A 27,978-nucleotide genomic window follows, 5' to 3' on the forward strand; every position below is an offset into this window, starting at 1 on the left:
AATCTCTGCCTCCAAATGTCTCTGAAGTCTAGCTATAGATTTCCTTTAGCCTTTATTGGTTGTAAAAACCTCGTGTGATACCCTGGTATCTAATGAACGCTCCCTTTGCCGAAGCCAGTTTGAGCTGGGTTTCTGCCACTCGCTACTGAATGAGTTCTAATATACTTGAGAAAATATGTGCTTGTTTCCTAAGAAATGAACTTTAGGAATCATATTCATGTAGACTACCTGCACCATTAACATTTTTTAAAACATGGGAAATAGAGATGTATGGCCAAGCATTTCTACCTAGTTTCTGAACTGAACATTCGCATAAGGTGCTATCCCATACATTTCTTAAAGTAGTGCTTAACTTTTACCAAATACTACTAAGGACCTGCTTTGTGCCGAACAGAATGCAGTTTACATGAATTATTTAAACTTAAGTTATAGGTACTATTATTAATACCTTTTTTACAGATAAGGAAAATTTACTCAAAATAATTCAGCCTTTAAGTATCATCTCAAAGATCTGACTTTGAAGTTCCAGCTTTTAGCCTATAAATTACAAGTATAAAATGTAATGGAAAAACAAGGTATGCCTAACCTAAACTTGGGATCAGGAAGGTCCTTGAGGAAGTGATGTGTAAATTTAGAATTGATGGTAAGTGTGATATGAATTTCAACTGTTAGACCCTATTAAAGTGGCAAAGCATTAATACTTGAACTGCTTGAGGTACATTGAAGTTAAAGTAGCATAGAGGTTAAAGAATAAGGTTAAGTCCTAACCGGTTTGGCTCAGTGGATAGAGCGTCGGCCTGCGGACTGAAAGGTCCCAGGTTCGATTCCGGCCAAGGGCATGTACCTGGGTTGCGGGCACATCCCCAGTAGAGGGTGTGCAGGAGGCAGCTGATTGATGTTTCTCTCTCATTGATGTTTCTAACTCTCTATCCCTCTCCCTCTCTATAAAAAAATCAATAAAATATAAAAAAATACATTTTTTAAAAAAAGAATAAGGTTAAGATTCCCTGGCAGGACCAGCACTATAGTAAGGCAAACCAGGGTCCTAGGAGCACCTCAGTAGTCTCCCAGCCCTGCTCCTAGGGTTCCAGCTCCACCCTCATAGGCTCTGACATTGCTTAAATTGCTTAATCTCTTGAAATTTGTTATCCTCATTCACAAAAAGATTAGAAATAATTCTTGACTCAAAACATTTAATATGGTGTCTGGCACATAAGTGCTAAGTAAATACTCAGACTATTCAAATTGAATGGAATGTCATTGGAGTGCATGAAATTTCTAGTAATATATACAAGTTATTGTATCCCTTTAAGAAGTACATTCTTATTTCTGTGTAACAATATGCTGTTATTTCAGTAATGCATCACTGGAATTAAAAAAACCCTTGTCCTGGCTGGTGTAGCTCAGCCTTTAGAGTGTCAGCCCTTAGACCAAAGGGTCTTAGGTTGCAGGCTCCATCCCTGCCCCACACCAGGGCATGTGAGGGAGGCAACCAATCAATGTGTCTCTCACATTGATGTTCCTCCCTCCCTTCTTTCCTTCTTCTCTCCTTTTCTCCCAGTCTTGAAAAATCTTCAGGTGAGGATTAACAAAAAAGAAAAAAAACCTTTCCAAATGGGCAAGCAGTAACTGATTTCTAAGACTGCTTTTCTCTTATGTAGATAAATCACAATGGCAAGCTCCTCCAGTTTGAACTCATTGATTTTAATTTTCCAAATTTTTTAGAATTTGGAACTTAGCAGAACCTCAGATGCTGTTTCAATTTCCCTAAACTATATGGCCTATCTTCCCGGCACTAACAAGGAAAGATTGGCTTTTCTCTCTATCATCCAATAATCTCTCAAACATCCAATAATTTATTCTATAGTATTCTTCCTCTTTAAAGGCAACTTTTGTTGCCTATGTTCTAATTGTCTTTGCCTCTTACCTGTTTTTATGTAATGCCACTTCAAATGCTCTCCTTTTTTGCTCTTATCAAACATGCCACCAACTTCCCAGCTTTTAATAATTACAACAATTTATTTTTAATTGATTTTAGAGAGAGGGAAACATTCATGCATTCATTGGTTGATTCTTGCATATGCCTGACTGGGGATCGAACTGAAAGCTTGGTGCATTGGGACCATGCTCTAACCAACTGGTCTACCCAGCCATACTTGGCTACTATTACCCCTACAATATTACCCCGTTGAACTTTGTTATATTTAAGCCAGTCCTTTAAGCAAGCATTTCAGATGCTTAATAGTCACATGCAGCCAGTGGCTGCCACACTGACCAGTGCAACTCTACAGCACTGCTTGACTACGCTGTGACCTGCGTTGTGCTTACATCAGTCGTATCGTTTCCAGCCAGATTCCGTGGCCATTCCCATGGCACATCTACGGAACACTTTCCTCCTTCAAATACTTCTTCCTTGGTTTCCATATCACAGCCATTGTTTTTTCTCAATCTAGGGCAGCTTATCTTCCTCACTGGCTCATTCATTCATTCAGCAAATATTAATTGAGAACCTAGTATGTGCCCAGAAGTATTTTAGATGTTGGGATGTGGATGTTGATGCAGTGCACAAAGCAGTCCCAGCCTTCATGGATATGAAATTCTGCAGAGAGGAGATAAATATATACAATGTCAGATGGCAATAAGTGGTACTAGTTTCTCTCTTCCCTCCCTCTCTCTCTAAATCAATAGGAACATACCCTTGAGTGAGAATTAGAAAAAAAAAACTAGTATCTATAAATTCATAATTTCACATTAAAAAGTCTCATGTTTATGTCTCTTTAAAAGTGAGAGTCTCCGTGATTAAATAGCTTGTGAAGATTACATCTAGGGAAAATAAAACAAACATGAATTAATTACCTGATCTATGTAAAATATTTTGTTGGGCACGTTTACATATACTGTCATAAATGGTGGACCGGGACTTCAAATCACCCAATCACCAAACCACCCTGCTTTTGTCAGGAGGCATACTTTCTTCATTCTCTAGGCTTGGAACCTGAGGAGTCATCCATCCACAAACACTGAGCACCGTTCATATACGAAATGCACAGTACAAAATGCTGTGAAGAAAAAAATAATGGTCTCTGTTGGGAATAAAGGTTTCTGTTGTCAAAGAACTTTTGAGCCATGTAGGGAAACCACTTTTTTTTTTTAATACATACTAACGGAAGCATAAAGTTACCAAACAATGCTATATAGAAATCATCTCACTTAGTCCTCATGACCGCCCTTTGAGGAGACACTATTATTTCTATTTTACAGAAAAGGAAATGTAGGTCCTGTTGACAGTAAGAAACACTCAGGATTTACTCAGCCAATAAGGGATAGATCAGGGTATTCAAACCCAAGTTCTGACTCCTTAAGACTAGTTTCTGTAATACTCACTGTATATTGTAGGGCAAGCCCGGACACTCCAGTTCCCTAGGCAAGGAATAAACCCTGTATAGCAAAAGGACTGTATAATATCGGAAAAAAAGGGAAAATGAGGCTGAAAAGTTAGACTGGGACCCAATATAACACTTGGACTTCATTCTGCAAACACTGGGGCTCCACTAAAGATTTTTAAGCCAGGCAGAAATTACTGCAGTCCCCGCTTAATAAAGTAACTCCTGTTAACTTGATACAGAAACTGCAGCCTAAATTTAGAAACAGTGGTTTTACCACCTGGCTACCGTGTCCTTGGGCAAATTACTCTTTGGCCTCAACTCACAATAAAGAGGGTCATTCCGCATTGAACTCTCCTGGGGAGCCAACGAAATAGTGTGTCTAACACAAGAGGGCGCTCAATAAACGCTAATTTCCCCCCTTAAGTAGCGAAAAATACAGCCCTACATTTTTTTTTTCCTGTGGGTAGGCAAGGCGATCCAGCAACACCAACACGAAAGAGCCAGCTAGCTTACGCTGCAACTACACCCCCGTATGCAGAAACCTTACTGACCAGTGGTTCTCAACCTTCTGGCCCTTTAAATACAGTTCCTCATGTTGTGACCCAACCATAAAATTATCTTCGTTGCTACTTCATAACTGTCATGTTGCTACTGTTATGAATCGTAATGTAAATATCTGATATGCACCCCTCCCCTCACCTTTCTGCGCCATGAAAACAAAACCGGTATCTCCTGAAAAGCCCGCACCAGTCCTCAAGGGGGCCGCCCCGCCCGCCCGGGGCCGCCCCGCCCGCCCGGGGCCGCCCCGCCCTCCCTTCAGAGGCGGCTGGGCTCCAAGTCACCTGCAGTTCCGTTTTCACTCTCCGGGGCCGCTCTAGGCTGCCGCCCCGCCCGCGGCGCCGCGTCTCCATGGTTACTGGGCGGGGCCGTGACGTCCTTGGCGTGGCTGCAGGGAGGCCGCGGCGGGGAAGATGGCGGACGGGAAGGCGGGAGAGGAGAAGCCGGAGAAGCCGCAGCGAGCTGGAGCCGCCGGAGGTGAACACAACCCCAGCGTCGCGGGCTGAGCGGGATGCTCTGGGTCTTTCTTTGAGCTCCCGGGGTGGAGGGCGGCGGGTGCGGCGGGAATGGGTGGACCTGGCGCTGGCCCGGCCAGGTGCTGGGCCCAGATGAACCCTGGGCACGCCCGGCGCGGCCCGCGGGGATCCGGGTCCGCATCGCCTCCTGGACGGCGGATAGTCGGCCCCAGTTCATCACCTCCTGGCCCCCCGGAGGCCCCGCCTCCGAGGAGAAGGGAGATGGGCGCTAGAAAGGGGAACGGAACTCGGGTGCGACCCGGCGCGGCGGTGCGGGAGGCGCTACCGCCACCCTGGAGACGCGCATCTCACCGCGCACAGGCGCACTCGGTGGGAGTCTCCGCCGGCGGCCGCGGGAGCCGGCCGCTCGCCAAGTTTCCGACGGTGCCGCCCTCTCGGTTACACCTAGCGGGTCGTCTGCCGCTTGGCGCTGGGGAGGTGGACGGCCCCGGCCTTTTCCCCCTTCCCTTTATTTTCCAGCCGAATACTGACCCTGTGCCGGTTCGGGTGGAGGCGGCGGAGGGAAGGGGGAAGGAAACCTTTGTCTGCCCGCCGGCTGGTTGCGGCGGCGGGGTCCAGGGTTAGGGCTTGGTTGCCCGGCTTGGGGTGTCTGCCTTTTCCGAGTCAGGCCGTCGCCAGCTGTCTGCGGGCCAGATGCTTAGGTGCCAGCAGCGGCTCGTGTAACTCTTCCTGGATTTTGTTGCGATGTGCACGCAGGCTGGCTTGGTTTTGTCCCCTCCGCCCCTGTACGCTCAGGTCTCGCGCTTTCGGGAAAAGAAACGTAACGCCTCCAGCCACCCTTTGTCGTGACAAGGCACCTAATTGACACGTGCGAGCTGATCGTAGTATCTTTAAAACGTTTTCAGCATTACTCCCAGCTCTCTCCAGTTCTTCCTGCCAGTATTTCATATGAGAAAATACAGGACATTGATGGCATTTGAAGGCAGCTATTAACAACTGTTAATAGGATGTTGAATGTGAACTGCCTTGAGAAAAGTGTAATTGTTCAGTTACTTTGGACCCACAATTTCCTTTTTAAAAAATAGGTACAGTGGTATTAGTGGAGCCATACTCCTCCCTCCCCTCTCCCCTGGTTATTTACTATCTCATTAGGGACTTTTTTCCCTTCAAAAATTGTCTTGGAAAGTGTCGAGTAAAGTTACATTTAAAAATTAGTGATTTGAAGAAGAAAAATCGATAGCCTAAAGAATCTTATCTAGCTTTTAAACTGGCTTTTTTTGAGCCACACCAACCAGGGCACATATAAACTATTTTTTAATGTTAGCTGTTTTTTAAAAAATATTTTTTTATTGATTTCAGAGAGAAAGGGAGAGGGAGATAGAAACATCAGTGATGAGAGAGAATCATTGATCAGCTGCCTCCTGCACACCCTTCACTGGGGATCAATCCCACAACCCAGGCATATGCCTGACCAGGAATCAAATTGTGACCTCCTGGTTCTATAGGTTGATGTTCAACCTTTGAGCCACACCAGCTGGGCTAATGTCAGGTATTTAATGAAATTGTACAAAGGAATCATAGTTAAACTATTTAATAGAGTGGGTATTGCTAAATTGTTCATTTTGTGGCCAGTAGCCACTGTTTTTGAAATACTATGAAGTTTATTTTAAGGTTTTATTTAGAGAATATTCTGATTTTTAATTCCTATTGAATAGTCCAGTAAATTGGAAGTATAAGTATTTTTTGTGTTGTTGTAATGTACCCCGCAAATCAGGAAGGACGCCTCAAGGAGTCGAATTAAAGAGTCACATTTATTGCAATCCGGGACTATGAGGGGTCATCCCCAAATCTCATAGTAATAAGATGGTGGCAAAACCAGACTTATATAGGCAAAAATCACAAAGGTATTGATTACATCTCAGGGTTTGGAATGTGGCACCTGGCTCCCAAAAAAGCAGATTACAGAAGCAGAATTAAGCATGTTAATTACAGTTTCGGGTCTCCGGGTCACTGAATTGACAGAAATACATTATCTAGAGTCCTTGGGTAACCTGGGTTAAACTTAGGCATGTTATCTAAAGTACAGTTTTGGGTCTCTGGATCCCACTGAGTTGATAGAAACACATTATCTAGAGCCCTCGGGTCTCCCGACCACTGAGTTGTCAGGACAATTTAGAGTAATTGTGCTGTCCTGGTCTCGGGAACACTGGGGCAGCTGAAATGCACCACCTGTGGCCACTGAAACAATTTAGGGTAATTGTGCTGTCCTGTTTCCAGGTACAGTAGAATGTGCTCTCTAAGACCAGTATGATAACAATCAATGGAATAGTCATTCAATCGATAAGACATTCAATCGAATGGGATGACTTATACAATTTAGAAAATCAAAGTAACTTTTATATTGTTAAGCCAAACAACAGGGTTAGAGTTAAACTACAGTTTCCACCTGAAATGGTTGCTACCATACTTCAGTGTGATTACTTTCGTAGTTAACATGAATTTATGTGAATAAGAGGAGAGGAGAGATAATGCTAAGGGTGAGGCCTTAGGTAGATTGCTTTTTTTTTAATATATTTTATTGATTTTTTACAGAGAGGATGGGAGAAGGATAGAGAGTTAGAAGCATCGATGAGAGAGAAACATCGATCAGCTGCCTCCTGCACACCCCCTACTGGGGATGTACCCGCAACCAAGGTACATGCCCTTGACTGGAATCGAACCCGAGACCCTTCAGTCCGAAGTCTGACGCTCTATCCACTGACCCAAACCGTTTAGGGCATGGCTGAATTTTTGTATCTCCTTGAAATAAATAGAAATTTTAGAGACGAGCTATCCATATCATAATCATGGCCATTTCAGGATATTGTAGGTTATCTAAGATCTATCTAATGAAATTGACATTTATTATGCCAGGCTATAGGTCTTGAATATGTTCTCATTTAATCTGTTAGAGAGATGGCTGTGTACCCTTTTTTCAGGCGAAGAGCTACCAGTGTGTAAATGGGTCATGAAGGATACCCCTAAACTTACTTTCTTAATAGGTAATTTTTTTGAAAGTAAGATACCTTTATGCCCCAAGGCACTCCTCTCCCCAACCATTCAATGGGGGGGGAAAAATGTTTGTACAATGTGTAATTTAATTTCATATTAACTAATCAACACACTTTGTTCAGAATGAATATAAACTAGATAAAATCCCTTTTATTAAAATATCCCTTGATAAAAAATATAGTAGTTTGATATAACTGTCCATGTTTTGTTATACATTATTTTCTTATTTTTAAAAAGTTGACCATATACTTATTCATCCTTTAAAATATAAATCACATTGCCAAAAATTTTCAAAAATCTTTGGTCAAATTTTTGTTTTCCAGTCTCAAAATAGAAAACATCTCATTAAATACATTGAAAACAGCAGTTTTTATTAAAACCCCCTAAATATTAAGTAGCACATGTTGTGTTTAAAGGAAAGCACTTAATAGAAGTAAGAATTGATGTTGATTTTTTTTTATATATATATTTTATTGATTTTTCACAGAGAGGAAGGGAGAGAGATAGAAAGTTAGAAACATCGATGAGAGAGAAACATCGATCAGCTGCCTCCTGCACATCTCCCACTGGGGATGTGCCCGCAACCCAGGTACATGCCCTTGACCGGAATCGAACCTGGGACCTTTCAGTCTGCAGGCCGACGCTCTATCCACTGAGCCAAACCGGTTTCGGCTGATGTTGATTTTTAATGGTATGTTTCAAAGCTTACATTAGGTTGAAATAATGTTCTAATGAGCTCTCTCTATATATAATTGCAGAAATTATAATCACACTGATAATAACATAGATTTTGCTGTCATACTCCCCCCTTACATCATTGCTTATTTCATTTTGCTATATTTCCTAAATGTTTCATGTATCTTACTACTTAATTGTTAGAAGAGGATTGCATGAAAAAATAACAGTTCAGTCCACGAAAAGTGTAGTGAGTACTAATAGTGCATCCACCTTCCTTCACTCCTTCCCCCCCCCCCCACCTTTTTATTGAAGAATAAATGTTTTCTAAAGCTACTGAGTATTCACAATTGCTTACCAAAAAAAACCCCCAAAAAAAAAACCCAACTTATTGAGAGTGAGCAAGGCTAGTTTTCTATATCCAAAAATAAATTGCTGATCTGGAATCAGCCATGTGTGAAAATGACCTAATAGACATAGTATGCTTTAATCTTCAGTGTGCATCTGAGATGTAGGTGGTCTTAATAGTTTGCTTCTTCAGATAACAAAAATACAAATGTGAATATAATTGAATTGCTGCCAGTTGATTACTTAATAATAGTTTTCCCAGCTCCCCTTTTCATGCTACCTTTTTCTAGAGCAGTCTCTAGAAATCTCTTCCCTATAGCATGATGCAATTGGACAGATACTATTGTGTTCCCTGTATTAGCACATTACTAGTTCAGCTAGTTACCACACTTAATGTTATTAATATTGTAGTAAGAATTATATTTCCACTTATTATTATGCTTTAATTTTTGAAGATTATTTTTTGTTTCAAAAATACTTTCTGGATAACAGGAGACCTAGAATTAGGTAAAGATGGGTTTTAAGCCATAATCGGTTTGGCTCAGTGGATAGAGCATTGGCCTGCGGACTGAAAGGTCCCAGGTTCGATTCCGGTCAAGGGCATGTACCTTGGTTGTGGACACATCCCCAGTAGGGAGTGTGCAGGAGGCAGCTGATCGATGTTTCTAACTCTCTATCTCTCTCCCTTCCTCTCTGTAAAAAATTAATAAAAATATATTTAAAAAAAAAAAAGATGGGTTTTAAAAGAACAGGAAATCTTGACTAATTATGTAACACTTGAGTCCCAGTTCAAAGAGCAGTTATACTACAATTAAAACTAAATGTTCTTTGCACTATTTGTTTTTATTTATTTTCAGAATTTCTATATATTGAAATTTGAAGAGTTTTCAATTTTAGCTGTGTATCAGTCACAGAGAAGTTATCACTGTTTGGGTTTACTGTAAATGTTATACGTGATTAAAATTATAAATAGATGGGGGTTTGCCCTTGGGGATGGGAGTCGCTGGGGGGATCAATCGGGGCAAAGGGGGACATGTAATACTTTAAACAATAAAAAAACTATAAATAGAAAGCAGAATATAGTTTAGCATAAACTATTTTATAAATTTAGACTTCGAAAAAACTTTACATAATCCTTTTTAAAATTTATTTTTAATTTAAATTTATTGGGTCGATATGAACCATATAGGTTTCAGGTGTGGGTTTCTGTGTTACAAGATCTGTATATTGTACCATGTGCCCACCACCCAAAGTCAAATCTGTCACCATATATTGGGACCCCCTTTTCCATCTCCCCACTTCCCTCTGGCAACCACCACATACATTATATTTTTTAAAAAGAAATTCTAAATTGAGTTCTGCATTTTAGCTATTGAATAGTAATCTTTCTTTCTTCAGGTACTTTTGTAATTTCATATCTGAGTAAGTAAATGGCACCTCCTGGGGAAATCCCAAAACCTAATCCTGCTTAATTTCTTTCCTACATTGTCATTACAACTCTCACTCCTTGTCCAAAGGAAATTAAGAGTTATTTTTCCTCTCAACAAAATCAGTTGTTCTATTCAAAGTGCTTATTAACTAGAGACTCTACAATTCCAAATTATATAGATTGAAATATATAGCCTACCCTTTTTTAATCAGTTACTTGTCAGTCTGTGTTTAATTTCCTCCCTTCCCCTGCATTCAAGCTTTTTGTACTGTTTCTTAACAATTGTCAGAGCTATCCCTTAGAGCAGGGGTCCTCAAACTTTTTAAACAGGGGGCCAGTTCACTGTCCCTCAGACCGTTGGAGGGCCGGACTATAGTTTAAAAAAAAACTATGAATAAATTCCTATGCACACAGCGGTGGCAAAAACACCCGGCAAACTGGGGAAAGAAAATACGAATTTTAATAATAGCCAGCCTTCTGTCTTACCTCCCAATATGTTCTTAAATAGCCTTGTATAACATATCTGAGATATTCAAAATGTGAACTCATTTCATCATTTATTAATGCAAACAGGAGCAAAATTACTGAAAAACATCTTGTATGCATGCCTTCTACTGTTTGAAACTATAATTAGCTCATCTTTCTTTCATGATTAAAAATAATGTATAAACCTAAGTATGATTGGTTTTTTTGTGGGTTTTTTGTTTTTTTTGTGTGTGTTTTTTTTTTACATATATATAGATGACAAGAGTGGAAATTTATTGGGAGCAAATACAGACTCCCACATAAGGAGAGGTCCAGGGGGTAACCCACTAAACTCTTTTTTGCTAAGGTTTTTTTATTTTTATTTTTTTATTGATTAAGTTATTGCATATGTGTCCTTATCCCCACATTACCCCCTATCCAATTATGATTGTTAAAAGCTCTTAAAGGTAACTTAAAACAGGTGATAATAACCAAGCTTTCAGAGGAGAAGTACTCAAAGGGTGATAACCTTTGTAGTCTTCTTTAAAGTTCCTTTACAAGTAAAGATTGTGTGAGATGTACATGAGGAACACATCACTCAAGAAAGTTATTCCAGGCTTTATTAACATTGTAGTTCAGGTAATAATGGCTGTTTATAACTAGGTACTTCGTATAACTAATAGTACATTATTGAAGAATATTGGAACTTATTAGTCAAATGTATTATCCTATGATGTGACTAATTGCTCACAAACTAGTTTGTGTAGAACAATTTACAGACCTTAATTTCTAAACAAAATCTCACAAATAACTAGATTATTGTACAACTTACCTGTTTAGTTGAAGGGTCTTTACTTTCTGTGAACTCAGTTTATAATTTTAAATTGCACTGTATTTTATGCTAGTTAATTCATGGGAGCCTCTTCCACCGCCACAGCCTCGGTTCCTGCTGTGTACTCTAACAGTGAACGAGACTGTGGGGTCAGTAGGTGACAACTGCAGAGGCACCTTCCTTATAACGATGCTTTTTGAGGTTGCTGCTCCCGTCAGTCTGCTCAGTAAAAATAGCTCATCTTGGTAAGTTGTTTCGACTTCACCAGGACCTGAAGAAGAAGCAGAAAAACCTGTGAAAACTAAGACTGTTTCTTCCAGTAATGGAGGGGAAAGTTCCAGTCGCAGCGCTGAGAAGCGATCAGCTGAAGAAGAAGCTGCAGACCTCCCAACAAAGCCTACAAAGATCTCCAAGTTTGGATTTGCCATAGGTAGTCAGACGACAAAGAAAGCCTCCGCCATATCCATCAAACTTGGATCTAGTGTGAGTTGTTATTTTATATATGATATTCATAATGGGTCTTAAGAATTTGTTTTGGAAACCTGCTTTCACTGAGTTAGGTAAATTAAGTATAAAAGTGTACCTATAGGTATTTAAGGAGTTATTAGCTCCATGTTCAAGAAAGACCTGAATGAACTTTATTGATTTTTTTACAAACAAGAAGGGAGAGGGATAGAGAGTTAGAAACATCAATGAGAGAGAAACATCGATCAGCTGCCTCTTGCACACCCCCTACTGGGGATGTGCCCACAACCAAGGTACATGCCCTTGACCGGAATCGAACCTGGGACCCTTGAGTCCGCAGGCTGATGCTCTATCCACTGAGCCAAACCGGTTAGGGCGAACTATATCTTTTTTTTTTTTTTTTTTTTTTTTTTTGCGAACTAGATCATAATAAAGTTTTATTTTAAAAAGGTTTGGAATATAAGAAACAACTACAAGTAATAGCTTGGAATTTTCCTAAGTTGAGCAAAACCTCTTAAAATTTTTTCAGAAAGAATTTTAGCTTATTTTTCATATCTTTCAATTCTAGCAATATTAAAAATAATATCTCTAGAAATTATTTTATCTTAAAAGGTTAATATTAGCAAAATATTCCTTGATAAGAAGAGCTTCCTGATTATCTTATTTTGGAGCTGCACGAGGACCTTCATTGATATCTTGTGACAGTTCCTTACAGATCAACTTTTCATCCCTTGTGGGGTTTTTTGTGCATGTGTGGTTTTTTTAAAATATATTTTTATTGATTTCCGAGAGAGGAAGGGTGAGGGAGATAGAAACATCAATGATGATGAAAAAAAAAAGAAAAGAAAGAAACAAACACCAATGATGAGAGAGAATCACTGATAGGCTGCCTCCTGCACACCTCACACTGGGCATCGAGCCTACAACCTGGGCATGTGCCCTGACTGGGAATTGAACCATGACCTCCAGGTTCATAGGTTGTTGCTCAGCCACTGAGCCACACTGGCAGGGCTTGATCCCTTGTTTAAACCATGAAGCAATACTTACGAACTATGGAGTATCTGGAAAGTATTTGAAATATTAGATTGAAGCATATGAGGTTTAGAAATTTGACTATAACTATTTTATATGGTTTATCCAAATAGATTTCTTCTTTAAGAAGAAAAGTTACTTGTATGTTATATTGCTATCAGCTTTAGAAAATAGTTACATTCTTGTGTAAGGAGAAAAATCCTAAAATTGCTTTTGAGTTTATTCATATCTTTTCTGTGAAAATTAATGCTCAGTTGCTTGATGCATACAGCTTTTTTCTGCATTAGATGTTCATTCAAAGATCTTTAAATCTGATATGGATCAAGTTTCTACTATAAGTGTGACCCACACTGCTAATTTTAAAAGCTACCATTTCTCAGAACTCCCACTTCCATCAAGACATTCAGCTTGTAACTTCATTACTTAAGACTCGTCTCCCTAAGACTGGATTATGTAACCTGGGGAAATCCCAGCGGGCTAGCAGGCTGGGTTCACAACCTGGCTGAAGGGCCTCTAGGGGTCCCTGAACCTGGAGCCATTGACTCCCTTCAACCTAGCCTCCCTCCAAGCGGGCTTCATTGCCCTTAGTGCTTCCCACGTTATAAGCTGCTCGCCATTATTAAAGTTGTAGATCCCACTTTGCCTTGTTAAAAAAAAAAAGACTCGTCTTCCTATCAGAACTGACTTTTTTGTTTAATCTTTTTTTTTTAAGTTGCATAGACTTACCTGCATAAATATATTTTTTTTTAATCCTCACCCAATGATATATTTTTTAGAGCGAGTGGAAGGGATGGGGAGGTACAGAGAGAGAAACATCAAAGTGAGAGAGACACACCAATTGGTTGCCTCCCAGACACACCCCAACAGGAGCTAGGATGGGGCTAGAGAACCTGCACGTGCCCTGGACCAGAATCGAATCCAGGACCCTTTCAGTCTGAGGGCCGGCACTCTATCCACTGAGCCAAAACGGTTAAGGCAGAATTTACTTTTTTTTATAGTGATTAAAAATGTATTCTAATGTACACTTCTTATACAGATGTTCCCCTTGATAATAAATTTTACTGTGGTTCAACACACCCCTTAAGTTGGATATATAAATCCCTAATTCACACTTAGCAATTTAGTAATGCCTGATTAAATTAGATGGGAGGGTTATGTTTGAAAAAGCCTACTCAGTAAAACTAATCTTTGGAAAACAAAAACCTATTTTTATAAAATAAATGATAGTGCAAACATAATTTTCTTGGGGGGTAGAGGTGTAAGATATAAGAAATAGTTGGAATTGTTGATTATGTGATGTGAAAAGATAGTCCGATCAACCAGCAAATACTTACCTGGTGTCTTGTGTTGTACCTACAGCAAATACATGACTTCTTTAAAAGATTGAAGGGTGTTTCTAGAGTCACTATGCATAATCTCCAAATGAACATTTCTTATTCCTTCAGAAGCAAATATTGTTTATAAAAATATTTGTGTATGTGATAGAAGAAGGGATGGTTAATTTTGTTGCAGGTCAGAGAAAATTTCACTGATAAAGTGATGTTTGAGTTTGCCTTAAGTGCAGGCAGGAGGTGCAGGGCATCTCAGATAAAGGAATTTCATGTAAAAGCAGTTTATATATGAAGTCATACAGTACATTCAGGAAATTGTACTTGGAAAGTGTTTGGAAGGTGAATACAAGATAGAAAGCCACCAAAATGAGACCATAGGATCAAATCATAAAGGACTTGAATTCCATAATGTAATTTGGCTTTATTCTTTAGGTTCTGGCAGAGCCATAGAACATTATAAGGAGTATTGATACTTAAATGGTTTTGCATTTTAGAAACATCTCCATATACACCACTCTGTACAAAGGATTAGAAGGTGGGGGAGTTTAACATACTTGGTTTGGGATGGATGGAGTTGACCAGGGGAGAATAGAGAAGGAAAGGTCACTAAGGACAAAATTTAGGGTACTTGTCATTTGAAGCGGGACAGGAGGGAGAAAAGAGAATAAAAGGTCAGAGAATTAGAAAAATCGCCAATAAAAAACTGTCACAGAGGCAAAGGTAGGGGTGTTTTATTGTATTTTTAAATGTATTTTTATTGATTTCAGAGAGGAAGGGGGAGAGAGAGAGAGAGAGAGAGAGAGAGAGAGAGAGAGAGAGAGAGAGAGAGAGAACGAACCATGAACCATCAGTGATAAGAGAGCATCATTGATCCGCTGCCTCCTGCAAACCCCTACTGGGGATCAAGCCCATAATCTGGGCATGTGCCCTGATGGAGAATCGAACCTTGACCTCCTAGTTCATAGGTGGACGCTTAAACACTGAGCAACACCGGCTGGGCAAGGTAGGGGTGTTTTAAAAAAAGAACTGGTGCCCAGCCAGCATGTCTATGGCTGAGCGTCGCTGTGAACCAGGAGGTCACAGTTCGATTCCCAGTCAGGGAACATGCCCGGGTTGCAGGCTTGACCCACAGTGTGGGACGTGCAAGGAGGCAGCAATCAATGATTCCCTCTCATCATTGATGTTTCTATCTCTCTCTTCCTCTCCCTTCCTCTCTGAAATCAATAAAATATAATTAAAAATAAAATAAAATGCAAAAAAGGAACTGATGATTAGAGTCAAAAATAGCACACTTGTCATTGGTGATTATATAATCAGGGTCACCTGATTCTAGTTGAGTGAGGAATCATGGAGAATGGTAAGGGAGGAAGCCAAATTGCAGTGGATTGAAGACTGAATGGGTGGTGAGGATTGGAGATACTGAGGACAATTTACTTCAAACAGATTAGAAGAGATGCTATGAGTGAAGCATGCTTATAGGCTATATATAGGGCAGGAAGCTAGCTAGTAGAAAGATGAGCCTTGGTGTCTTTTATGTTCCCAAGGTACACTACTTAATTTTAATGTTACAATGGGAAAGTAATACTGATAATTTTCTCTTACCTGTCCCAGGTGCCCCTTAGCTAAATGATACTAAATTATAGGTCCTAACTAGGAAATCTTTTATAAGAGGGAAAAAATGGACAATAAAGTAAAAAGCTACCCATTGATGATACACATTTTCAAAAAGAAAGAATGGGCCGAAACCGGTTTGGCTCAGTGGATAGAGTGTTGGCCTGCGGACTGAAGGGTCCCAGGTTCGATTCCGGTCAAGGGCATGTGCCTCGGTTGCGGGCATGTCCCCAGTGGGGGATGTGGAGGAGGCGGCTGATCGATGTTTCTCTCTCATCGATGTTTCTGACTCTCTATCTCTCTCCCTTCCTCTCTGTAAAAAATCAATAAAATATATATATAAAAAAAAAAAAAAGAAAGAATGGATTTGTCCGAAGTTTTTTCTGAGTTTCTTACTATTTCTATGAAAACATAAAGTTTAATATTTGATGATAAATTATTTATATCATTAAGCCTGTATAATTGTTATATCATACTCTTTAATATGTTTTTTCTTCAGAAACCTAAAGAAACTGTTCCAACTCTTGCTCCAAAAACCCTTTCAGTAGCAGCAGCTTTTAATGAAGATGAAGATGTAAGTTGACACCCAGTTTTGTTTATTTCCTTTAACCAGTTCTTTAAGAAAGATGTTAGTGGTAGATTATAGGTTGTGTTAATGGTACTAGTGAATTTCCTTTGCAACTCTGATCAGTTTCTGTGTGTGAGACATCTGTGAAATCTGGATATTTCTATTTATTATATTTGGTTGTAGGGTTATTTAAAATATTGTTAACTCTGGGGGCAAGGAACTTAATCATTGATAAATGCTTCTTATGAATTAGAGGCCTGATGCACAAAATTTGTGTGTGTGTGGGGGGGGTCCCTCAGCCCAGCCTGCGCCCTCTCACAATCCGGGACCCTTCACTCCTAACCACCCGCCTGCTTGCTCCTTACCACTTGGCTCACTGCTCCTTAGTACTGCCACGGCTTCTGTCTGAGCAGCGCTCCCGCCGTGGGAGTGCACTGACCACGAGTGGGGCAGCTCCTGTATTGAGCGTCTTCTTCCCCCTGGGGGTCAGTGCACATCAGTGACTGGTCATTCCGCCCTAAGAGTCGCTGGGCTTTTATATGGATAGATAATATATGTATGTACTAGGAAGTATGTAGCATCCAAAAAAAATTGAGTACTGCCTTTAATAATTTTTATAGCTGAGGTCTTCAGTGATGAGACATTTTAATAATACAACTGATTCTTCCTTTATCCCCATGAGGCAGCTATATTGGTTTCTCCCTTTATCCCTATGAGGAATAACAATTAAGTAGTGCTGGTGATTCTGGTAGAAGTTGCACTCAATGAATTCGTATTCCAGAGTAAACATAAGATGCTTATCTGCTGTCATAGGCAGTCCTAGTCCCTTCATCCCCTCATTAGGGTCTCTCTCTCACCATGATTATGAATGATTATGGAATTTTAAGCATAATTTTGACTTTTCCTTAGACTCTGACTTTAGAACCTAACCCTCATTTTTTAAGATGTGACCCCATTGTATAACAATTAAGTGTTACTGGATACATGAGTAAATTGCTCCCAAAAGGAATCTGGATAAGAATAATACATTCGGAGGAGCACAAACACTGGGGTAGGAGTGATTGGGAAGAATATATAACAGAAGAAATATGAGTTGGGTATTGAAGCATTAGGTAGGATTTTGACAAACCAAGGTATACTTTTGTAAGCTAAGACGTAAATTTTCAAATCACGGTGGTAAATACTAAGCAGCTCCATTTGACTGTGCTGGAGATTTTTTTAGAGTTTTGGGCAAGGGTAAATGTGAAATGCTTGGATCCCAGGTCAGTAGGTAAAGAATAACTAACTGGTCATCACTGTATTCTTTGGACCTTTACTCATTCTACACATTTGAGTACTTTCTATATGCTAGGCACAGTGAGATTACAAAGGTAAATCAGACAAGTTTCTCTAGGAACTCAGCCTTCTAGAGCAGAGACTTATACATAAAATAGTACAAAATAAAAATCAAAGGTACCTGGAGATGAAGTGATGTGAAATTCAGGGAAAGAAAGAGGCTGGTACTAGATAGCTGAAAAGACAACTAGATTGGCAGTCAGGAGACCTGTATTCTTTCCTGTTTGTCCAGTTCTTAACCAGTAGAAAGCCTGTGCATAAATCACTTTACCTTTTTGGAGCTGTAGTTTTTAAACTGTGAAATGAAGGCTCTATTTAGAATATAGATTTTTAAACTATTTTTGAGAGCTCTGGTATTCTCTTGAAATGTTTCAGGAGCTACTGTGCTGGAAGGTGATGATACCTAACAAGCAGGCCTCTGGGCTCCTGCCCTGTTTACTTACAGAAATTCTTGTATCTGTTTGATAATTGGGAACCCAAAGTGAGATTTTATTGAAGAAAAAATGTATTTCATTGCCCCATTCTCCCCAGGCAGGTTTAAAAAGTACTAACAAATAATATTTACTGTTTTCTGTCATTTTGACTTTTTTTTTAATTAAATCTTTATTGTTCAGATTATTACATTTGTTCCTCTTTCCCCCCCCCCCCATAACTCCCCTCCTCCCAGTTCCCACCCCACCCTCCGCCCTCACTCCCCACCCACTGTCCTCATCCATAGGTGCACGATTTTTGTCCAGTCTCTTCCCGCATCTCCCACACCCCTTTCCCCCCCAAGAATAGTCAGTCCATTCCCTTTCTATGTCCATGATTCTATTATAATCACCAGTTCATTCTGTTCATCAGATTATTTACTCACTTGATTCTTAGATTCACTTGATAGATGCATATTTGTTGTTCATAATTTGTATCTTTACCTTTTTCTTCCTCTTCCTCTTCTTAAAGGATACCTTTCAGCATTTCATATAATACTGGTTTGGTGGTGATGAACTCCTTTAGCTTTTCCTTATCTGTGAAGCTCTTTATCTGACCTTCTATTCTGAATGATAGCTTTGCTGGATAAAGTAATCTTGGTTGTAGGTTCTTGGTATTCATCACTTTGAATATTTCTTGCCACTCCCTTCTGGCCTGCAAAGTTTCTGTTGAGAAATCAGCTGACAGTCGTATGGGTATTCCCTTGTAGGTAACTGAGTTTCTTTCTCTTGCTGCTTTTAAGATTCTCTCTTTGTCTTTTGCTCTTGGCATTTTAATTATGATGTGTCTTGGTGTGGTCCTCTTTGGATTCCTTTTGTTTGGGGTTCTCTGCGCTTCCTGGAGTTGTAAGTCTATTTCTTTGACCAGGTAGGGGAAGTTTTCTGTCATTATTTCTTCAAATAGGTTTTCAATATCTTGCTCTCTCTCATTTTCTGGCACCCCTATAATTCTGATGTTGGTATGCTGGAAGCTGTCCCAGGGGCTCTTTACACTATCTTCGTATTTTCGGATTCTTTTTTCATTTTGCTTTTCCGGTTGGGTGTTTTTTGCTTCTTCGCATTTCAAATCTTTGACTTGATTCTTGCGCTCCTCTGGTCTTCTGTTGGGAGTCTGTATAGTATTCTTTATTTCAGTCCGTGTATGCTTAATTTCTAGTTGGTTCTTTATCACAACATCGAGGATCTCATTAGATTTCTTGTAGATCTCATTAAGTTTATCGGCAGTTTCTAGAAAATTATTGAAAGACCTTAAAAGTGCGGTTTTGAGCTCTATATCCTCCATTTCTGTCATGTTTCTTTGTCTCCGCATTTTTTTATATATATATATTTTATTGATTTTTTTACAGAGAGGAAGGGAGAGAGATAGAGAGTTAGAAACATCGATGAGAGAGAAACATCGATCAGCTGCCTCCTGCACATCTCCTACTGGGGAAGTGCCCGCAACCCAGGTACATGCCCTTGACCGGAATCGAACCTGGGACCTTTCAGTCCGCAGGCCGACGCTCTATCCACTGAGCCAAACCGGTTCCGGCGTCTCCGCATTTTTTATGCTTTCTTGGTGCACCCCCTTGTGGTCTTTGTGCGCAGTCTTGTTGTAGTTAAGCCTTGATTGTTGTAGGTAATACTGGAGGGGATTTGACCTCCAGGCCAACTGGCTATGAGAATCAGCTGTGTCTGCAGTGGGAGAACTTCTGTGCTGGATCTCTAGGGTGGTGCTAATCTAGCCTTTGCCTGAGGCTATCCGGCAAATGCCTCTGTGCAGGGCTTGGGCTGGGCAGGTCCCAGGGGATCTACAGGGCAGGCGGAGCGAGCAGTTATGGCTGCTCTCAGTCCCGTCCCCAGGGGCTCTGCCTCTCAGAGTCCCAGCAACCGCTGCAAACTTCGGAGAGAAAGCTGCCTTCGAGTTCCGACCGAAGCCAGACAGTCCCGCTTCTCCCGTTTGAGTCTGGGTCCCTAGAGACTCGCCTGGATCTGGAGCTCAGAGTCTGAGACTCCCTCCGGATTGAAACAGACAACCGCGCCCTCAGCCACCATTCCACTCCGCATGCACTCCGCACCTTAGTATTTGACTTCAGCACTGCGCCTCCTCTGAGTCTCGGTATGCTATTCTCTTTCCTCCTAGTTGTAGAACTTCCACTCAGCCAGCCTTCCTGTGGTTCTGGATTATGTCCGTTCTGTCTTTTAGTTGTATTTTTGAAGTGGTTGTTCAAGGCAGCAAACCCCGGCGTTAACCTATGCCGCCATCTTGGTTTCCTCCCATTTTGACATTCTTAACAGATTGTATGAGGACAATATAGGAAGAAGGAAACAGCATGTGTAAAAATGGAGAGGCTGGAAATTATAAGCAATAAATACATAGTAGCAATTGCTTTCTTTGTTTTGGGGGTTTTTTGTTTGTTTGTTTCTTGTTTTAAATATATTTTTATTGATTTCAGAGAGGAAGGGAGAGAGAGAGATAGAAACATCAATGATGAGAGAGAATCATTGACCGACTGTCCCCTGCTGGGGATTGAGCCAGCAACTTGGGCATGTGCCCTTTATCAGAATCGAACCCGGGACCCTTCAGTCCACAGGCCCATGCTCTATCCATTGAGGGCAGTAATTGCTTACTCTGAATACCTAACAATTTGAGTTGTTTGTTTTCTTTTTTGAATACCTGACAATTAGGGTATCTTTTCACATAACTTTATTTTACCTTCCATATATCCTTGTGAATCATGTGGTACAGTTATTTCTATTTTGCAAATGGAGAAGTTAAGTTAAATAAAGTATGCATAAGTATGTGCGGATGCACACAAATGTTGAACTTAGGTCTTTTGGTTTCTAGTCCTCTGTTCTTCGCATCATCCCTTACTGCTTTCTCTAAATATTTTATAAAGAAATTTTGGACAGGTTCAGGCAACACTCTTTCTCTGCTATAAGATGTTAATGACAGGAAGGGATAAATTTGTCTCTTAGATAAAAGAATGCAATGCATCTAATATCTTTATCTGGGGAGCATTTGAGATCTTGCGCCACTGTATATGTTATCAGCTTGGCTCAAATAAACTTATATAAAAAACATTTTCCCCATACCCTAAGTAAAATTGACTAATTAGATTGTACCAAAATTAAGGATTTCTGTTTAATAATATTATTGACAAAGGTAATGATGAAAGCTGGAACAAGATATTTGCAAATGTCTAAAACCAACAAAGACAGGGCCCTGGCTGGTGTGGCTCAGTTGTTTGGAACATTGTCCTGTACACCTAAAGGTGGCGGGATCGATTCCCAGTCAGGGCACATACTCTGCTTGGGTTGCATGTTCAATCCCCAGTCAGGGTGCATGTGGGAGGCAACCAATTGATGTTTCTCCCACCAATGTTTCTCTCTTTCCCCCTTTCCTTTCTCTCTCAATAAAAAAAAAAAAAAAAAAAAAAAAAAGTTAATTAAAAAATACCAAAAAAAATAAAACCAACAAAGAGGGGAGCGTTTGAGATTTGGTTCCCAACATATGTCTTCAGTTTGTCTCAAATAGACTCTTATAAAAATTCTAAAATAAGTAATAAAATCAACAAAGGACTAATATCTGAAACATACAAAATAAAATATTTATCCGGTTCTTTTTCTGTAGAAACATAGCAAGTAACCTCGAGTATATATCTGAGCCTGAAACATATTAGACAAAGGGTATTCTTGTATCTCTTTAGAGTCTAACTTGGGCAGTCTCTGGGTCTTTCATGTATTTCATGGCATTAACATTTTTGATGAGTTCAGGACAGTTATGATTAGATTCACATTCCTTTTATCTGGAGTACCACAGAAGTAATGCCAAGTTTTCAGTGTATCATATCAAGGAGCACATACTGTCAATATGTCCCATTACAGGCAGCATTAACTTTGATCATTTGGTTAAAGTGATGTCTGCTAGATTTCTGTACTGTCAAATCACTGTGTTTTTTTTTCTAATCAAAATTTATCTTATTGGAGATACTGTTTGAGAAGGTATATAGGCATTTACTTTTTTTTAAAAAAATAAATCTTTATTGTTGAAAGTATTACATATGTCCCCTTTTTTCCTCCAGTCCGCCCCCACCCTCTGCCCTCACTGCCCCATTGTCTGTGTCCATGGGCCATGCATATATGCATACAAGGTCCTCGGTTGGTTACCTTCCACCCACTTACCCTCCCTCACCTTCCCTCCGAGATTCCTCACTCTGTTCCATATTAAGCATTTACTCTTGAGTGTTAACATCCATTGGTGATTCTTGCCGGAGTCAGTTATTACAATGTTTGCCAAATGATGACTTTTCTAATTCTTTCTTCCTCTCTGTGTTTATTGATTGTTACTGTTGAAATGTGAGGTTCAGGGTGCAGATTCTTCTCCTGGGTTCTTGTCCAACAAAGTTTAAGAATTTGTGGACTAACAGATTTCTTTAATAAAAATGTAGACGTTTGCCGAAACCGGTTTGGCTCAGTGGATAGAGCGTCGGCCTGCGGACTGGGGGGTCCCGGGTTCGATTCCGGTCGGGGGCATGTGCCTGGGTTGCGGGCATATCCCCAGTGGGGGATGTGCAGGAGGCAGCTGATCGATGTTTCTCTCTCATCGATGTTTCTAACTCTCTATCTCTCTCCCTTCTTCTCTGTAAAAAATCAATAAAATATATTTAAAAAAATGTAGACGTTTATTAGAAGCATATACAAACTCCATCTAGGCAGGGGTGTCCCCAAATGGGGAAGGGCGTTCTCGTTCTCTCTCTCTCTCTCTCTCTCTCTCTCTCTCTCTCTCTCTCTCTCTCTCTCTCTCTCTCAAAAATCTACGTAATCTGAATCTACTGTCTCCTGTGCTTTCCTCATTGGTCATTCAGCAACACAGTATTAGTTTCAAAGCTTAAATCTCAAAGCCTACTTGGTGCTCCCCTCTTTCTCTCCCCTTATCTTACAACAGTCCTCTATCCTTTGTGAAAATATGTTTCCTTCCTGATATCCTGTGACTTTTCTTTATCCTCTGTGAATGTATGTCTTCCTCCCCCCTTATCCTGTGGCATTTTTCTGTCCTCTGTAAAAGTAAGATAAGCATTTTGGTGCCTCCAAGCCCCCATCTATGCATTCCTCCCCCATGGATCCTCTCTCAGTTGTTCTGGCTGGAGATGTTTTATTGCCCCTATGGCTCTCCCAGCTGCTCAAGTCAGGCTGCTTTTAATTGCTTAAGCCAGAAAGGCCTTAATCCTTTCTGGACCATCCCCCTACACCCCTTCCTATCTGCCTAATTAAGCTAGCTAGCTAACCCTTAGCACTGTAAAGAAGAGCCTTCCCTTATTTATACGGGTGGTGGGTTCATGGATTCTTACTTTATTCAGTTGGTTATAATGCTCAAATTGTCCCAGATTTGACCAATAGAAACCCCTTTAATTTAAGGACTCCCTTTAAAAAACTATTTAAGCTCAGCAGCAAAATTTATACTTAAAAACTTACATCATTGTAACTTATCCGTAACTATAAATAGGGAAAAAATAGTAAGCGAAGAACTTTAAAGATATCTTTTAGTCAAGGAGACATTTTTGAGAAGGAATAATCCAGTAAGATGGTTAAGAGTCTTTGCTTTGGCACTCTATTCTTTGCTGTTTATTAGTTTTGTGACCTTGGACATTTTCACCTGTTTATCTCACCTGCAGATTGGGAATGATGATAATCATGCCACATTGTACAATTATTAAAGAGTTTTAAAATATCATGCATATTAAAGCATTTAACACAATGTGTAGTACATAATCAACAAATGGTTTTAATTCTAGAATATCTAGTTTTTACCAAAAGTTTTAATGCAAAACCAGCACACTAGAAGTGCATTTATTTTTAAAATGTAGTTAAGATAAATAATTTTCTTTTATCAAAATTTACAGAGTTGCCCTGGCTGGCTTTGCTCAGTGGGTAGAGCATCAGCCTGCAGACTGAGGGGTCCCGGGTTCGATTCCGGCTAAGGGCACATGCCTGGGCTGCGGGCTCCATCCCCAGTGGGGGGTGTGCAGGAGGCAGCCAATCGATGATTCTCATCATTGATGTTTCTATCTCTCTCTCCTTCTCCCTTCCTCTCTGAAATCAATAAAGAAATAGATTTTTTAAAAAAATTTACAGAATTGAAAATGCTAAAAGACTTAGACATAAAATTTTGCATATTGTAATGAAGTGAATTTAATAAATCTATATGCAATCATCTTTGTTAACTTCTGTTTTTCTTTTTTTTTCCCTCCAGAGCGAACCAGAGGAAATGCCTCCAGAAGCAAAGATGAGGATGAAGAATATTGGAAGGTATTATAATTTTTCATAAATATTATAGAAAATTATGGTGAATTAAGAGCAAGAATAAATTATACATAATCTTTTATTGTTCAGGCTTTTCTTGTGTATTGAGCATAACAGTTTTGTTTTGTGAGTTAATCAGTGATCTTATGAGTATTTTAAGAAAATTAACGGGGTTAATGGGGGGGATGTGGACACATTTGTAATACCTTAACTAATAATAAAAAATAAAAAAAAGAAAGAAAATTAACAATTTAAGACTTTCTTTTCAGATACATGTAATCCGTACATATATATATATGTTTTGTTTTGTTTTTTCAAATAAGAAATAGCTATGAGCAATGTTCTGATTTAAAATTTATATTGAATTGTTTTCTGGTATAAAAAGAAATGGCTTTCACTCATTTTTTAAATGATATTCTCACCACTTAATCTTGATCATAAATACCCTTTTTTCCATGGTCACTTAAATGTCAAATACCAAAATAAAATAAAAGTATTTTAATTTTCCTTTATTGTTTCTGTTGTCATGGAAATAATGTTAATTTTAAGTTAATATGATGTCCAGTTTCCTGTCTTTGTATGCATAAATGGATAATTTAGAAGCTAGTAAAAAAGCTTAGCTTTAAATAGACCCATACTATGTCCCCATTTCTACTTAATGTATGAACTTCCAAAGAACTAATTGCTAAGTCCATAAACAGGTATCAGCCTTCAGATTTTCGGTCTATGATTCAAATGGGAACAGTCCCAGTACCTTCATTTTATACTGGAATCTAAGAAATATACCTGGCATTGTAACCCAATCTAAACACCTATTTAGATACTTAGATACATCTATCTAAATATGTAAAATTGAAACAGAGTTCATAAAATGACCTAATAAATCTTTCTGTGTGTGATATATCTTCATGTTTTTCTTAATTTTAATTTTTTATAAATGCTGATGACAAGCCAGTAAATTAATTTCATGACCTTATTAATGGGTTGCAAGCAACAGTTGTTTTGTTTTTTTGTATATATGTATTTTATTTCAAAATGGGTAAAGGACTTAAACATAAGACAGAAAACCATAAAAATCTTAGAAGAATCCATAGGTAGCAAAATAGCAACAATTTTTTAAAACTATAATGGTTGCCACCATTAACTATCCTATATAATAAAAGCCTAATATGCTAAGTGTCCGGTCAGCTGTTCAGTCAAAGCATAATATGCTGATGACATGCTAAGGCCGCTCAACCGCTCACTATGATGTGCGCTGACCACCAGGAGGCAGACAGTCAACCAGTCACTATGATGTGCACTGACCACCAGGGGGCAGAGGCTCCGACCAGTAGGTTAGCTTGCTGCTGGGGTCTGGCCAATCCGAACTGAGCGAGATGGCCCAGACACGCCCTGGAGCCCTCCCGTGGTCCCTTTCTGGCTGGCCAACCTCCAGTGTCCCTCCCTGGCCCCGATCGTGCATCAGTGGGGTCCCTCACCCTGGCCTGTGCCCTCTCACAATCCGGCACCCCTCAGGGGATGTTGGAGAGCTGGTTTCAGCCCAATCCCGCAGGCCAGGCCAAGGGACTCCACTGGTGCACAAAATTCCTGCACTGGGCCTCTAGTGTATCATAATCATCTCAAATGTTAAAACTATAAATTTACTTGGTTCCTCTTAGACCTGAATCTGAAATTTTAGGACTGGGTCTGTAGAAAGTATATTTTTTAAAACCTTTGTAGGGGCTTCTGATGTTCAGCCTATGTTTATAATAAGTGCTAAACAAATGTGTTTTGAATGATTAAAAACATGGCCCAAAAGGCTTTGTATAACATTTTGAATAAATTTATTTTCTTTTCTTTTAACACAGGGATACACCAACATCAGCAGGACCAAACTCCTTTAATAAAGGAAAGCATGGGTTTTCTGATAACCAGAAGCTATGGGAGCGAAATATAAAATCTCATCTTGGAAATGTCCATGACCAAGACAATTAAATGATACGTTTTGAAATTGGGGTATGGGGTGGGTGTAAAGTTAAAAGGAACAGTTTCCTTTTTAAAGAATGATATAAGACTATCTTTGGAGCCGCCTTTTTTTTTTTTTAAGATTGAGTGGTACACTAATAAATGAGAGTTTGAAATTAGACGTAATTTATGTTTTATATACAGATTTCAAGACATTTGCTAATTTTGTAGTTTCATGTAATTAGTTTCCAAAGGTTACAGATAATTTAAAAAAAATCAGAAATGGTACCTTTCTAAGAATTGCATATTTTTTTAGACACAACTATTAGCACATTAAGAGGGAAGCAAAAAAGTTATTGTCTGTTTAAACTGCAAGCAATTACTCTAACTTAACTCCCTTATTAACCTAAACTTTCTGGCTCCCAGGAACAGCCTTATAAAGAGGGAGTATTGTATTGGGAGGAAAATGTTACTGGAGTATTGACTGAAAGTGAATTGGATAAAATTAAAGTATTGCTTTTTTTCCTAATGGGCATTTGTTTTGTTTCAAGTCAAACTAGATATTGCATTGCTATCAATGGATACAGAGGCTTAGCTCTTTAAAAGAAAATTTTTTTAATTTTATGTAAACAGTTGAGTATTTGATATAGCCCACTTCACCTTAATGGGTCCTGTCTGCCTTCAGTAGTCTACAAAGAACAACCGTTTGCTACCAAAGTAAATCAGTATTTTGAATGTGCTTCTCTTGGTTTTTGTTATTAGCTTAGTTCCTGTACGCATTTCCACCAGACTTGAGGCAAGTCATAGGAAGCTGTTTCTTTTAAAATACAAACCATCACCAAAAATTTTAAATGTACATAATACATAAATATTTGGCTGTTTTTATTTTTTAAAATGTAACAGACAGCAAAAAAGCAACATAGTGTCAAGATGGAAAATGAGAAAGATGCACTTTCTGTAATTGTCATACCATTTAAGTTACTAATTTGTGAATTCCATTTTGATTTGTACTTAACTACAGGAATCCTTATTTAATACAGTAAAATGGTTTAAGTGTATGCATATTAACCAATGGCCTCTCAAAAGCACATTTTCGATATTGAAAATGGAAGAAAAGAAAATGCATCTTTAAACATTTTATGGAATCTTTGACCACATATACTTTGTAAGAACTATGTGTTGTAGGGTTTTGTTTTGTTTTTGTATTTTTGTATTGTATATGAATTCTTTTTTAATGTGACAAACACATCTTTAAAGGTATAGTCATAGATAAAAGAAAAATGCAGTATAATGATTTCCTTGAAAACTTCTACAATGTTAAATTTGCAGGCAGCTTCAGACTGTCTTAATGGTGGTAACTAATCACTCAGCTCTTTTAAAAGGTAGTAACTCCAGAGAAGCAGCCTGTATATATTCCTAACACTTTGTTCACTTTCATTTATTAGAGTAAGTCCCAAGTAAAACAATGGAAATGTATATAGAACTATTAGTTCTTACCTACTTGATTTAATGATATCAAGATACATGAATTTAACTTGCTTTAATGTAGGCAAACTTTTCATTTTTGTCTATTTTACTGTTAAAATCCCTCTCCTGCATATTCTTTTCTTGACTCAAATGAAATATTAGCCTATGGTCAAGATGGGAGAGAGAAATAAGATGAATGTCTTTACTAAAATACCAATAAATTTGTCAAACTCAATAGTGTTCTTATTTTCTA

The 27,978-nt window shown here is 39.1% G+C and overlaps 1 protein-coding gene and 1 long non-coding RNA gene across 5 annotated transcripts; one reads left to right on the forward strand and one right to left on the reverse strand.

Moving 5' to 3' along the window:
* Window positions 1-1,685: 1,685 nt before the first annotated feature.
* On the reverse strand, window positions 1,686-5,209 carry LOC308516029. Of its 2 annotated transcripts, none has more exons than XR_013995686.1 (3): window positions 4,229-5,209; window positions 2,857-3,059; window positions 1,686-2,599 (listed from the first exon to the last, which is right to left on the reverse strand). It is a non-coding gene; the product is annotated as an uncharacterized lncRNA (long non-coding RNA). The 2 variants fall into 2 exon arrangements; XR_013995687.1 differs by lacking the exon at window positions 4,229-5,209 and adding an exon at window positions 4,086-4,201.
* On the forward strand, window positions 4,323-27,960 carry PCNP (PEST proteolytic signal containing nuclear protein). 3 transcript variants are annotated; one of them, XM_081086746.1, is made up of 6 exons: window positions 4,345-4,421; window positions 11,294-11,465; window positions 11,541-11,703; window positions 16,159-16,233; window positions 24,265-24,320; window positions 26,162-27,960. In XM_081086746.1, the coding sequence occupies exons 1-6, from the start codon at window positions 4,358-4,360 to the stop codon at window positions 26,286-26,288; spliced, it is 657 nt and encodes a 218-aa protein (XP_080942872.1). In that variant the 5' UTR covers window positions 4,345-4,357; the 3' UTR covers window positions 26,289-27,960. The 3 variants fall into 3 exon arrangements, with proteins under 3 accessions (XP_080942873.1, XP_080942872.1, XP_080942874.1); XM_081086748.1 differs by having other exon boundaries at window positions 11,326-11,465; XM_081086747.1 differs by lacking the exon at window positions 11,294-11,465 and having other exon boundaries at window positions 4,323-4,421; window positions 11,489-11,703.
* The last annotated feature ends 18 nt before the right edge of the window (window positions 27,961-27,978 follow it).

This window comes from Myotis nattereri (genome assembly GCF_964212035.1).
Source record: "Myotis nattereri genome assembly, chromosome: 3".
NCBI lineage: Eukaryota > Metazoa > Chordata > Mammalia > Chiroptera > Vespertilionidae > Myotis > Myotis nattereri.

Excerpts from the sequence above, each read along its gene's own strand:
- PCNP (XM_081086746.1), top strand. The coding sequence starts at position 4,358 with ATGGCGGACGGGAAGGCGGGAGAGGAGAAGCCGGAGAAGCCGCAGCGA. Across the intron at positions 4,422-11,293 it reads GCGAGCTGGAGCCGCCGGAG|TTAATTCATGGGAGCCTCTT; the intron begins GTGAACACAACC and ends ATTTTATGCTAG. Across the intron at positions 11,704-16,158 it reads CCATCAAACTTGGATCTAGT|AAACCTAAAGAAACTGTTCC; the intron begins GTGAGTTGTTAT and ends TTTTTTCTTCAG.